The following is a 14648-nucleotide window of genomic DNA, read 5'->3' on the forward strand; positions in this document are numbered from 1 at the left end:
CATGGCAGACTTAATAATGTAGCATATTTATAGAAGTCAGATGGTCCCCAAGCCAACTAATGACCCCTGTCTGATTTAATACTTCATGATTTATCACATTATAGACATCAGAGTCTCCCTATTTTTGTATTGTAAACATACAGTAAATTTAAATGACATGAACAATGTCTGTGTTCACTGTACGCATGACACCCCTGTCTTATAAAGTAGACTCAAACCAAAATAAGCTTTACTAATAATAAGAGTAAATGTTCAAGAACATGATGCAGTAACATTGGTAATCTTATCATCTGGCCTCTTCTTGTGAAGACTACTGTATACTAGGAAAGATGACAGTGCAGGTAAAGACAATAGAAATAATAAACAGAAATTGAAGAAAATTTGTACCACTGTAATTTTATGTTTGACTATACTGTAATTCAGTAACTATAACTTTCTAAACTTTTAATTGTATCCCTTTCCCACCTTAGCTAGAAGATGATTCAACAGATAAAACCCCAGATGGTGATCATGATGATGATGATGATGATGTTGATGATGATGAGAAGGAGGAGGAGGAGGAGGAAGAAGAAGAGACATCGGGAGATGAAGATGATGAAGATGATGAAGGAAGATCATTACCTGGTTACCCTGATGAGGAGGTTTCCACAGCAACCAGAGCCAAGCAGATGGCTGAACGGCTGAAGGTCATAGTTCAGAAAATTCTTCGGGACCTGGGCAGAATCTTGGCCATCAGCCTGCTGGCATTGGCTGGTGAGAAGAAGCTGAAAGAAGCTTGAGTACAGTTCAGACATTGGTATTTGGTTCATCTTTAGGTTTTGGCATTCTGAGTCATTTCCAAACAGAGAGAGTCACTAAAGACTGTTGTGAGTGAGGAATATTTGCAGATCAACATCCAGAGAATTTGCCATTCCCCTGTGGCCATTTAGACAGAATGGCCGTGTTTTCTGTGCTCTCAAACTGAAGGTGGTTTGTGTTTCACTTCCATTAATTAAGAAGCTCTCACAGCCATTTCACAGGCTGTTTTCTGGTGTAATATTTTGAATTCAGGCATGTGGCAGCATCAATTCCAGTAGAACTGTACTAGAATCATGACATAATCTGTGTTAGTGATGTAGGTTTTATGACAGTTTAATATCAAGTGTAATGGTTTTTTTTATGTCCACACACAAACCACAAAGCTCATCAGATGAAGTGATTTTACATCTCTTAAAAATGAGGGAAGATATAAATAGCCAGCACAACAATCATGTCATTCTCACCACTCTGCTGTCCCAAATTTCTCTCAAAGCACTGTCGTCACACTATTGTGAAAAAATATTTTCACTCCTTACATGTTGATAAAGTATGTAAATAAGATTTGGATGTGGTAGAAGACATATTTCCCAACTGCTTTCACTCGGCTAAACATGCCTAAAAACAGAGTATGGCTCTTCAGGATGCATTAATTGGATTTGATATCTGTCCCTGAATTTGGATGGGACAAGGGGATAAAACCCCTTGAACTCTTGAAATGATGTAAATGTGCAAACATGTATAGCACTCATATGGTTGTGTGAAGGGAGTACAGGGATTACTGATGTTTTTTCCAGTTGTTTATAGAGCGTGTCTCTGTGTAAACTGAATGTGTGTCTTACCTCTCCTTCCTTTTCCTTCCAGGCATCACACTGCCCTCTGCCTTCTCAGCCATCTACTTCCTGCTGTTTATTGCTGTGTGCACATGGTGGGCTTACCATCTTCCCATCAGTCACCTGGGTTTCAATGCACTTTGTGTGATGGTGGGCTTCTTCACTGCTGGTCACATGGTTTGTCTGTACTTGTACCAGAGTCTGCTGGCCCAGGCCCTCTTCCCCCCACACAGTCTGTGGGCCAGGTAAGACTGGAGCTCACTGTACTGCGAGAAACATTGAATGCTTCAGGGTTGTCTTGGGTGCATGCCTGTGCATATAGTGTGTGTCTGTGTGTGTGTGTATATGTGTGTGTGTATGTGCGCGTGGGTGTGTAAATACACTAAAACATCTGATTAATATAATTTGACAAAATGTAAATAAAATCTAAAAAGTGGAGACAACCCTCTTTTCTGAACACTAAGATGCTAATCACATTCATTCTTGATACCGGTGGCAGTACACAAAACTACAGATCATGATCACAAGTAAACTCTCACTCTCTGTGTGTCTGTGTTAAATATTGGAATGGTGATGTTACTGCTGAAGGAGAGAATAATAATACAAAGTAATGTGAACATTAGAACATTTAATTGGCTTGTCACAGATGCCTACCCTACTTCTCTGTCATTATTTATTTAATGTTAAAACAAAATTCTGCTCTCCTACATGATTTGCATTCCAAAGATATATTGTTAAATATAAGACATCATTAAGTCTTGGTGAAATATCCAAATTTATTTTGCATTGATTTAGATTTATTTTACTGTAAGGTAAATTATGACTGGATTACCTAGTGAACATATTACAAATGATACAAACGGTTGGTAGCTAAAATGGATCAGGAGAATAGCCAAATAGTCAAATTATAGCCAAAATCACGAATGTCTAAACAATGCTGAAAGAGTTCAATATATTTTTCTTCACTTTTTAACTGAAACTAGAGCTTGTGCCTTAATCTATCACTTAGCTACCAATATTTGAGACAGAAATAGAGTCAGAAATGAGTATTAAAAGGCTGCATATACACAAGGCCAAGATTCTTATGCTCCAACACTGCATTCCACAGATTAATACTTCTCTCCAGTCCATCTGCCTTGAGGAGCAAAATTACTTTCATATCTCTGAACTCATTCGGGTTCTTTGCTCTATGACCTAGAAATTGTAGGGGAGAGCGGGGTAATGTGGGACATTTTTTACATTTGCTCCCGTCTAGGCGAGCTAAAATGATATATCAGTAAAATGTACACATTTCCCATTAATTCAGGATATTTTCTAGCAATGGAAATGATCAGAATGTCTTCAGGACAAAGGGCAGTGAAAATATGATTGTTTTAAAAAAAGTGGTCTTGTGTCCTACTTTACCCCAGCTACGGGGTAAAGTGGTCCACTTACTTTTTCCACTTTAAAACTACCATAACAACCCATGTTGTAATAGTTAAAATCCTGACAGCTAGATTGACAACCACTGATATTGGACTAGTAGCAGAATCATGGGGATTGGTCAATTAAGCACATTAATGATTATTATGATTCATGTGATCTCTTGCACACCCTAGCTTACCTGCACAGGGACAGGGATATAGTTTTTCTCTGCATATTCAAATCGCAGCTCAAGGCACTTAACTGGAGCAAGGCCATGGAACTGGTCAGCTAGTTGTTTCAAGTGTTAGGCAAGCTCCTCCTCCATCTCATCTGTGAATATTCTCTTTACCTCAGCTACTGCAACCCAGGCTACTGATTTTACTTTCCATTTCTCTTTTTTCTTTATGAATCTTTTGAGGGTTGTCTTGTCAATATTTCTATCCCTTCCAGCTTTTCTTAAGAACTTCTTTCCTTGCATGACCTCAGCGCCTGCACTCTCCATCTCTGCGAGGGGTGTTTGGCCCCAGGTTGTCTTCCTGGTGTGTAGTTTTTTGGCATGATGGCTTTTCTACAATGTTTATGACATTAAAAATAAAACATATATAATGTAATATAACACTAAAATATGTTTAATACTAAATTTAACTTGTGCTTCATGGTGGGGTAATGTGAGACACTGTCCCACTTTACCCCACAGCATTTGTCCCACTTTACCCCGAAGCCACAATTTTAGAAAAACAACATCTTTTAGCAATTCAGGCTAATCTTCAGCTAGCATCAATCACATGGTTTTATATGTTGGAAGTTCATCAACATGTATGATATAAGTTTTTCTACCTGATTCAATTTGTTTTGACACAACAGTTGATTAAGTTCAAAGCAAGAAAATTTACTTTTACATGCAAAAAATACATTTTTGTGAAAATACATACTTTCCACAGCACCAGCACCAACTTCTCCTTCATGGCAAGGGGGGAATGGGAGGGGCTTGAAAACATAATAGTCACATGACCACAAATGTGTTCCGTTGCCTAGATACAGGGGTCTGTATCTAGGCAACGGATTAGGCCACATTACCCCGCTCTCCCCTATGATATTTGTCCAGCACAGGAGTTGAAGCTGATGTTCCCCTTTTCAGGAAGACTTCAGTATCTAGTAATAATGTGGAGTGCAATATGTTGAAGAAGTGGACTGAAAAGAAACATTAGACAGGAGTGTGATAGATTGTGTTGAGTTTAGAAACAGAAGAAATCAGAAATGTGCAAACATGTGAGTTAATAGAGCCCAATTTGAGCTGAGTGGGATTTCAGGGCTGGAATGTTTGGAATGACGTACCTCATCACTTCAGCTAAACTTATCCAGTTAAACTGTAGAAAGATGAACAACTAGTGCAGATTTCTCCGTTTCTTTCTCATCCATCATCTCCAGCATTCTTGCCAGGTGCCTATGTCAGTATAACTTTACCAGCTGGGAACTCCGACCTATCCCTAAGAAGGTTCTTGTTTTAATTTCTGTACTGAGAATCACACACCTTTCCAATCAATATTTACAGATTTGACATACAAAAAATAGCTCATCATCAGTATTTATCTGAAGCCAATGTAGAAACAGCAATAATGATATGACACTTCTGTCCACAGTGACTTAGATTAAGTGCATTCATGCCTCAGGAACAGGGCGAGATGTCTTCTGAAACTGATAGTGTATCAATCCTTCTACTAATTTTACAAAAGTCTGTCTGTGTCTGTATGTCTGTATGTGGGACACATTATCTGGAGAACCATTCATCTTATTGGCTTCACAGTTGGCATATGTATTCTTAATGGCCTAGGGAAGTGCCTAAATTTGTGTGATTCGGATATGCAATTCATTCAATAATACAAATGGAATAAACAGGAAATCAGTGCTCTCTAGAAGTCAGTGGGTGCGGGGCAGTCTGCCTATGTCTTCTTCCATGTCCTCAGATAAACAGCAAAGGTCAGTAACTGGGTCAAACTGCAGGTCAAAAGATCATGCCAGATCATTTTGATAATTTAATTTATTTTATTTTACCACATAGCGGACTTACACAAATATTCATTTTTGTCGCAGGTGCTGATCTCCATCATGGCAACAACAGTCATAGAATCTTTGCAATTTGTCTACAAAGTGAAAGCACCACGTTCGTTTTGTTGCTGTAATGTTTTATACTGAGCAGAATTACAGAGCTTTTATTTTGAAAAGTTGTGAACGTGGGTCTGAAGATGGTATTGTTTAAGTAAATCAAGTAAATCATTAAAACTTCTATATAAGCCACATACATGAACATTAATAAAGCTAATTCAGTTTAATTTTATGAAAAATACTGACTTAAAATCTTCATTGCAGATAAACCAGGTAGGAAGAACACAAAGTTTTCTAACAACTCTGTACCATATAAGTAGTTCTGGAGCAAAAAGAACCATTCCTAAAAGGAAAGTTTAGAACAGGCATTACACTAGTTTAAATCAAAGGTTTGGAGTTTGTGGTTGTAGCCTGTGGTGGAGGTTGGGCAGGTTAGGAGAAAGATTAATAACAAACATCAATGATGGCAAAATGTGGGTTTATAACGGATTTGACATAGTCCTTGACATCACAGTAAGTGAAGTTTAACTATAATTGGGGGTTAGAATTAGGGTTTTGTTCTCGACAACCATGCACCCAAATGATAATTGTCAAGTCGACCCTGGACTGTCCAGGGTCAAATTTTAAAATGATTGGATGAGTGTTTCTGAGAATTTCATGGTAGGTTTTATATCTATGTTTTTACTAATTCAAAATGTGCCACTAATAAATAAAATGGCCTGATGTGTAACGAATTTTATTTACATTCTTTGACCAACCTTGTGCTGAGTGGATGACCAACTCTATCTGAGCCACAGTTATAATCTCAATTAACTGTTGTCCATTAACAACTGTGAACTTGTCCCTCACCTTATTGGACCTGCACATACTCTATTTTAGCTTCATACTGTCTCAGCTCTTTATCCAAACTATTTATAGAGGTACTTCTCATATATTGCTGCTAATTGCATTCTGGCAAATGTGTCACTATCTTGTTACAGTGCTGACCACAGGTCTTTTCGGACCTGGACTTAGACTCTGTGGTGTCCTGTCACTGTATTTCTTTGATCGTCTATTATTTTCTTACTTTCAAAGTTCTCAGTTGGATTAGTTTTACTTTGATGAAGGCCTTAAGCAAGGAAAAATAATAATAAGTATCATTATTTTTTGGCATTTGTGGCAAATAGTAATCAATCCATAAAAATGTGTTATTTGTATAGTCAACAAGAGTAAGGAAAACTACCCCAAAAAATATTAACACTGGGAAAAAAACATAGAAACCTCAGAGAGAGGCACATGTGAGTGATCCCTCTCCAGGGATGGACAGAAGTGCAATAGATGCTGCTTGTAACTGAAAAAACTGGCAAAATAACAGTATTTACAGCATTGATTAGAACTATAAGAGGCATCGATCCCCATGCCGTTAATGAATTCTACTGTATCACTAGCTCTTCTCTCTTTCTCTGTTTTTTCTTTACCTATGTTCCTGTCAAGACTCTTTGGATTGAAAGACATCATCATACCAGGAAACTGCTCCTCGCCCTATGAACTCAACCTCAATGCCAATCACGACTGGCCAGTTTATGTCAACCCAGGAATACTGTTTCTCCTCTACATTACCATAGCAACTGTTCTCAAGACAGGATGTCATGGAACACCGAACCAGGTATGTGATACTACATCTTTAACAACAGTGGTCTCCTGGGATAAAGACCAGTGTTGAGTCGACTCCTAGATTCACCCTGACTTCTTCTCAGAAGTGTATTACAGTCAGGCGTAATCATTTTTATGCAAAGGACAACTTCATCATTTCATCTACACAAGGTATTTAGTAGAGGCAGTTGTATGCCTTACAAATTATCAAACAGTATGACTTTACTCTTAAAGTGTCAAGTTAATTCTCCCCATTTTTTAACTTAATGTCACTATGCATAATTCGATTCAAGATTTTAGACTTTATTGTCATGTGCACAACAACTACATTCAGCAATTGCTGGGAATTAAATGCTTGAGTCATAGGCTCCCTTCAAGTCATGCTCAAATATTAAACAAGCAAAAATCTATCTGGCTGGTTTTTAAAGTATATAGAATATATTTAAAAATATCAATAATTTGACTTATGTTATATATGTTGTTGAGTTGTGTTCCTACATTATTTTACATTACCAAATGTTTCCATCAAGTTTGAAACGTATTCTGTCACCTGTCAGTAGTGTCATGTTCAATTCTGCACATGTCACCGTTGTGTTTTAAGAGAAGTGCAAATGGATTTGATTTAGGTATTAAGTAATTTAATTTTAAGTTGCTGCAACTGATTTAAACTTATCATTCCTGTGATAGGAAAATCAAAGCCTCTCACTCACACGCTAAACTGTTCAACACTATATTTACCATACTTCAGTACCATATATTGAACAGTAGGAGAAATCAGTGGTGAATTAATCAAGTTGCTGATATTTAAGCTCATTCCTCTAATAGTTTGTTTTAACAGTTATGTCTTAACTCTAGCTTGTTTATCAACTTAAACTCTGATTTATTTTTAAAACCAATTTTCCTATTACTTATAAAAAACATCTACTTTTTAAATTTATTTTAAGATTTGTTTTAGCCTTAAAAACCTACTTATACCCCAAATATACTTAGAGGTATACTGAACTTGCTCCAGTGGTGAAGATTCAAAGAAATCCTCTGTCTCTCGTCTCCTCCTATTCTCTCTTTTTTCTTTTCTTTTCAGCTGTAATTCTCAGATCAGTTTCATAAAATCTTACACGTTCCTCGTACAGCCACTCATATCAAATTATCAACATTTGTGTTACGTTTTTAGTAACCTTATACCTTCAACCAATCTCAAAAACACTTTTTTAAGAAACAATAAGAAACCCTCTCCAGTATAATGTTGCCTATTGTAATCACCCCTTGTAATTCCTAATTGCTTGGTTTCCTAAGTTTTGAGTCCTTAATACTTTCCTAAAACCCTGCATGAATCAGGTTGTCTTAGAGAAAACTTCATTTCACATTTCTCTTAGGCAAGACACACACAGGTATAAAAAAATGTACAGGAATTTATCCAATTTTTTAACAGATTATTATGCTGAGACGATCCGGATTGTCTACATTACAATGAGCTGTGGATCCTGCTCAGACTCTTTGAGAGTCTCTTGGTGTGAAAAACATCTTTCTCAGAGACCCTTCGTCTCTGGGCAATCACACCTATAGCCCCGCTGCTCCATCTCCTTGAATGGCCCCTGCTGTGAAACCTTTTGCTTAGCTACAGGCAGAAGTATAGAAGCAATACACATCTGAGTCCTATGAGTTCTTTTCACTTAGAAGTCTTAACCACAGAAAACACATTTGTCATAACATTCTCTATATACTTGTCTTTTCTTTCATTAAACAATAAATAAATACAGAATTTCCCATTACACCACTTTCCAACTCTTTTGGTTACTGGCAGAACAAAGAATCACAAGATGACTGAAATTGAGCAGTTGCCTTTTATAGCTTTGGTGCAAGTAGAAAAACATCGATCAAGACTTTGCAACCATTTGAAACGTTAGCATGACAATTGCAATATTTTGCTTCATTTATAAAAGCTGTCAGGGTGATTATGTGTTTCTTTTCCGATGTTCTGTTTGTGTTGAGCAGGTTGAGGGGGAGGAGCTGGAGTTAAGGTCATGGAATAAACAGAAAGATAACTATGAAGATGATACACAGGTACTCATCTAAATGTCTGCACTCTGCTACTCACTAAGCTAAATCTATATGGACTTTCACCGTTCTTGCCCAATGCTGATATTTTTATATTAATTCCCCCACTGTCACCCTAATTGAGTGTAGAGAAGCCTGTCACGCTTCCTCTTCAGAAGCTGTGTACTTTTCAGCGTATAGAAGAGTTTGTCTATCTACTAACCTTTCACAGCTGCTTTTTTAAACAGTATGCAAGTCACCTAACAAAATATGGTCTACACTAAAACACAACAGAGTGTGAATTTCAGGATAAATACATGGACTCCATATATATATACATATTTATATAGCACGTTTCTTGTCTTAATGGCCATTCCAAGTGCTTGTAACTGGTCTGATGAAGCTGGATTTCTGCTGTCAAGCTTAAGATGTCTAAAATTGGTTTCATTACCATGACAGTGAGTTGAGTGAACTCCAATGACCTCAACAGTCACCAGATCAGAGTTTGACAGCATGAATCCATGAGCCATTCTGCCAATCATGTGTCTGCCTCTGTCAACAGTCCAGGCAGGTGGTGTAATGGTGTGACGGTGTGGGGAATGCTTTCTTGACTCACTGTGGGACCTTAATACCAATCAATCATGTAATCAAGTCAAGAGTTTTCTGTGTGTCTCTTGATCTTCTGTTTCAGCTCATGCTCTTGTCAGGAAGCAGCGGAGGAGAAGCTGTGGCTGGAGAGAGTCATACAGACCTGGGTATCGAATGCACAGTTTTTCTAAGAAATCATTTATGTAAATGAAGCAGTTTGTTGGTTCAAAACAAGACAAACATTTAGATTTGATCTATTACAAATCATTTCAGCGTAGTCCTTTAGGACACAGGTTAGAATGACCACAGTTGCAAGGAGTGATTCCCAAGGGACAACACCTTGAAAATAATTTGTTATCTTTCATTCAAATTTAAAAAGTATGGTTAAAGTGTCTATAACAGCCCTAATGACTCATACAAGTGTAATAATTCCATGAAATATTCATGTGTATGGATGTCAAATGTCAGGACTCCTGGTATGGTGCTCTTATACTGTTATATAAAGTTAATTTATGAAAAACAGGACCCAGCAGAATAATATCTGCCTGTCTTTGTTTCCCCTCAACAATCAATTCTCCTGTGACGACAGTTATCCTGATTCTGGCTGCAACAGATTACCTGTAACAGGAAACTGCAATAACAAAAATGTAAACGCTTCAGCTGACAGGGTAGAGTGTGACCAGAGGTTTACTAAACAATAATTTCTATATAGTACCATTAGCTTCACACTGCGTTACACTATTGCCAAATGTCTCTTAAATGAGAATCATTGCTTTGCCTTTCATTTGAGTAACACTGGTGCGATCTGGGAACAGAGTTACATTATACGAGTTATGAGACTGTCAGGCAGGTTGTATCCGATTCTTGAGGTTAGACTTACTTTTTCATAGCAGGAAATGAGTGTGTAGTGTACTTTGTCACAGTTTTCTTGTTCTAACTTTAAGTGGGACCTGTGGATGATGTGGTTTAACTGCTGATCTCTGCATAGCCTGTCTGACCCTTGTGGTTTTGTTCCATCTGACTTTTACAACATGACTTTGTTGTGATGTCATGTTGCAAATCTCAGCCATTAAACAAAACTGATTGAGCTGAAACTATAAACATTGTAATAATAAAGAAAATCATTGTTTTCTTTATTATTACAACATAAATAATGTTATAATAATAACCTTATTACTGCTGGTTTGTTATTATTCAGTGTTCGGCTCTGCATACTGAGATGTCGTGTGTTATTTCTGGCAGGTGTTAGTGACGCCCCCAGTTGCCAACAGAGTGAAAGTCCCTTTTTCCTGATGGGAAAGGTGGTGATGCAGCAGAGCTACGTCTGTGCTCTCATAGCCATGATGGTAACTATTGTAATAAAGCACAATTTTGTACAAATAGAATAAGATATATGTCATCACATATGAATGACAAGTGAGTTAGAAAGCCTGTAGTAAAAGCATATCAAAACGCTATAGCAATAAGAATCTCACTTAATAGATTTGTTTTTGTTGTCATTTGCTGTTTCCACTTTGTTCAGGTGTGGAGCATCACGTACCACAGCTGGCTGACCTTCGTGTTGCTGCTGTGGGCTTGTCTCATCTGGATCCTGCGTGCCAGGTTCGGTTCACACCTGTAGCTGAGACAGAACAGATCAAGAATGTGCTGCTATGCTTTATTCATCTCTACAGATGACTGGGCTTCACTTCTATAGCTTTTTAACAAAACAAATACATATCTTACGTTCTAAAGTTATGAGGATTTCACAGGCTCTGTACTACTGTGAAATCTACAACTTTAGAGCTGTTATTCAAGTAGCTGTTTCTCTTTGCAGGCGACATGCAGCCACTCTGTGCTCTCCATTCATCCTGCTCTATGGTCTGGCTCTGTGCTGTCTGCAGTACGTCTGGGCCATGGAGCTTCAGCCTGAGCTACCCACCACTGTGGGAACCATGAGCCTCAGACAGCTTGGACTGGACAGAGCCCAGTATCCCTGTCTAAGACTGGGAGCCATGGTAAGTTAAGAGCACAGATACTGGTGATTTTATGATGATGAAATTAAGCCTGTGTCCTTTTATTCTCTGTATGATATTTATCATCAATATAACCTGTTATCACTGACTTCTGGCTGGAGGTCATATAGTTGAGTGATATAAAGCAGATCTTTTAGGGCTTGTCTGTCCAAACTGCACTATAGTGGATGGAGGGTAGTTGGGGCAGTTATAACCAGTCAATCCAATATTTTCTACCCCCTTATTGTTATTTTCAGAACAAAGCTCTGTTGATTTGGCTCAGTGTTGTACATTCTTGCTCAACATGTTTTATGTGTTTTCCACCCCCCCCCTCCTCTCTCTCTCTCTCTCTCTCTCTCTCTCTCTCTCTCTCTCTCTCTCTCTCTCTCTAGCTTCTGTTCTGTCTAACTTTCTGGCTCTTGGTGCGTCAGTCAGTGAAGGAAAACTTCAGCAGGAAGAGGAAAATGGCCACACCACTGCAGGAAGTCACCTCAGGAGGTCAGACATCCCTAAAACACACACACACACACACACACACACACACACACACACACACATACAGTGCCTTGCATAAGTATTCACCCCCTTTGGACTTTTCTACATTTTGTCATGGTATAACCACAGATTAAAATTTATTTCATCGTGAGTTTATGTAATGGACCAACACAAAATAGTGCATCATTTGGAAGTGGGGGGAAATATTACATGGATTTCACAATTATTTACAAATAAAAATATGAAAAGTGTTGAGTGCATATGTATTCACCCCCTTTACTGTGAAACCCCTAACAAAGATCTGGTGCGACCAATTGCATTCACAAGTCACATTTGCAAGTCACATAATTAGTAAATAGGGTCCACCTGTCTGCAATTTAATCTCAGTATAAATACACCTGTTCTGTGACGGACTCAGAGTTTGTTGGAGATCATTACTGAACAAACAGCATCATGAAGACCAAGGAGCTCACCAAACAGGTCAGGGATAAAGTTGTGGAGAAATATGAAGCAGGGTTAGGTTATAAAAAAATATCCAGAGCTTTGAACATCTCTCTGAGCACCATAAAATCCATCATAAGAAAATGGAAAGAATATGGCACAACCGCAAACCTACCAAGAGGAGGCCGTCCACCCAAACTGAAGAGTCAGACAAGGAGAAAATTAATCAGAGAAGCAACCAGGAGGCCCATGGTTACTCTGGAGGAGTTGCAGAGATCCACAGCTGAGGTGGGAGAATCTGTCCACAGGACAACTATTAGTCGTCTACTCCACAAATCTGGCCTTTATGGAAGAGTGGCAAGAAGAAAGCCATTGTTGAAAGGGATCCATAAAAAATCCCGTTTGGAGTTTGCCAGAAGCCATGTGGGAGACACAACAAACATGTGGAACAAGGTGCTCTGGTCAGATGAGACCAAAATTGAACTTTTTGGCCTCAATGCAAAACGCTATGTGTGGCGAAAACCCAACACTGCCCATCACCCTGAGCACACCATCCCAACAGTGAAACATGGTGGTGGTAGCATCATGCTGTGGGGGTGCTTCTCTTCAGCAGGTACAGGGAAACTGGTCAGAATAGAGGGAAAGATGGATGAAGCCAAATACAGGGAAATCCTTGAAGAAAATCTGATGCAGTCTGCAAAAGACTTGAGACTGGGGCGGAGGTTCATCTTCCAGCAGGACAATGACCCTAAACATACAGCCAGAGCTACAAAGGAATGGTTTGGATTAAAGAATGTTAATGTCTTAAAATGGCCCAGTCAAAGCCCAGACCTCAATCCAATAGAGAATCTATGGCAAGACTTGAAGATTGCGGTTCACAGACGGTCTCCATCCAATCTGACTGAGCTTCATCTTTTTTGCCAAGAAGAATGGACAAACCTTTCCATCTCTAGATGTGCAAAGCTGGTAGAGACATACCCCAAAAGACTTGCAGCTGTAATTGCAGCGAAAGGGGGTTCTACCAAGTATTGACACAGGGGGGTGAATACTTATGCACCCAACAGATGTAAACTTTTTTGTTCTCATTATTGTTTGTGTCACAATAAAATTTATTTTGCACCTCCAAAGTACTATGCATGTTTTGTTGATCAAACGGGAAAAAGTTTATTTAAGTCTATTTGAATTCCAGTTAGTAACAGTACATAATGGGAAAAAGTCCAAGGGGGGTGAATACTTATGCAAGGCACTGTACACACACACACACACACACATTACATTGGATAATCTAGAGACGACAGTTTCTACATAGAAATACATAGAAATATGTGGATGGGATGAACATTAGCCTCATCACACAATGTCCTGCATTAAATATTAATTGTTATTGTCTATGAAACCAAACATCCTCAAAGATGATGAACCCTCCACTTCTAAATCAAGCAGATGTTTCTACTGCCTCTATTGGGTTCATTTGGCACAAACCCAGACTTGTATTTTGGATACTGTTTTGTATGGCAGGATGATTGGACATGTTTTACAGGCCCTCTTCAAGGTGGCTCATTTTATGGTTCCTCTCTAACTTTGTATCTTTGCCATCAGAGGGGGCCGGTAACGAATCAGTGCTGAAGGTTCTGGGATCCATGCTAATGAGCTGTTTTGCCAAATACTGGATCTATGTGTGTGGAGGGATGTTCATCACGGTCTCCTTTGCTGGGAAACTTGTTGGATACAAGATCATCTACATGCTGCTGCTCCTGCTCTTCCTCTCTCTCTATCAGGTAGGAGCAGGCCTACAGGTCATGTTGTGTGTTGTCAGCCCTTATGCTAAAAGAAGGTTTAACAGGTCATCAGATCCGCTTATATAGATAACTTTGATATGACACACTAAATTCTAAATTTTGTTGCTATTTCAACATATATATTTTAAATTAAAAGTCAGTTAAAGAGATATTCATATTGAGTAAATTCATATATCACATTTCATGTTTCGCAGGTGTACTATTCTCTGTGGAGGCGTCTGCTGAAGCTCTTCTGGTGGCTTGTTGTGGCCTACACCATGCTGGTGTTGATCTCCATCTACACTTACCAGTTTGAAGACTTCCCTCGATACTGGAGAAACTTCACTGGCTTCACAGAAGAACAGTATGTTCTCAAAGACAGTGTCTTCATCAACCCTTCTCATGCTTTTCTTGTTTGTATATCATATTTAAACCCCTATTTACCTATGTCTTTAGCAGGATCATTGTGAACCCTGTTTCCTTACCTGGGTCCAGATTTACCATGTAGTTATACAATGTTTTTTATTCATGAATAATTTACATATATCCTT

General features: G+C 38.6%; 1 protein-coding gene across 5 annotated transcripts in view; it reads left to right on the forward strand.

Annotated features, from left to right (window-relative positions):
- The window catches only part of piezo1 (piezo-type mechanosensitive ion channel component 1), an 89652-nt gene that overhangs the window by 45462 nt on the left and 29542 nt on the right, over window positions 1-14648 (forward strand). For all 5 annotated transcript variants that reach the window (XR_008341491.1, XR_008341492.1, XM_053436164.1 and 2 more), the window contains 11 exons: window positions 471-753; window positions 1660-1873; window positions 6609-6780; window positions 8760-8828; window positions 9493-9556; window positions 10632-10735; window positions 10912-10991; window positions 11206-11386; window positions 11776-11881; window positions 13919-14097; window positions 14313-14461. Coding sequence is in view for 3 of the 5 variants with exons in the window: in XM_053436164.1 (XP_053292139.1) it covers window positions 471-753; window positions 1660-1873; window positions 6609-6780; window positions 8760-8828; window positions 9493-9556; window positions 10632-10735; window positions 10912-10991; window positions 11206-11386; window positions 11776-11881; window positions 13919-14097; window positions 14313-14461 (1601 nt within the window). In the remaining 2 variants the exon portion in view is untranslated. The remainder of the gene's footprint in view (window positions 1-470; window positions 754-1659; window positions 1874-6608; window positions 6781-8759; window positions 8829-9492; window positions 9557-10631; window positions 10736-10911; window positions 10992-11205; window positions 11387-11775; window positions 11882-13918; window positions 14098-14312; window positions 14462-14648) is intronic.

The sequence above is a fragment of the Pleuronectes platessa genome, chromosome 12 (genome assembly GCF_947347685.1).
Source record: "Pleuronectes platessa chromosome 12, fPlePla1.1, whole genome shotgun sequence".
NCBI classification, from domain to species: Eukaryota; Metazoa; Chordata; class Actinopteri; order Pleuronectiformes; family Pleuronectidae; genus Pleuronectes; species Pleuronectes platessa.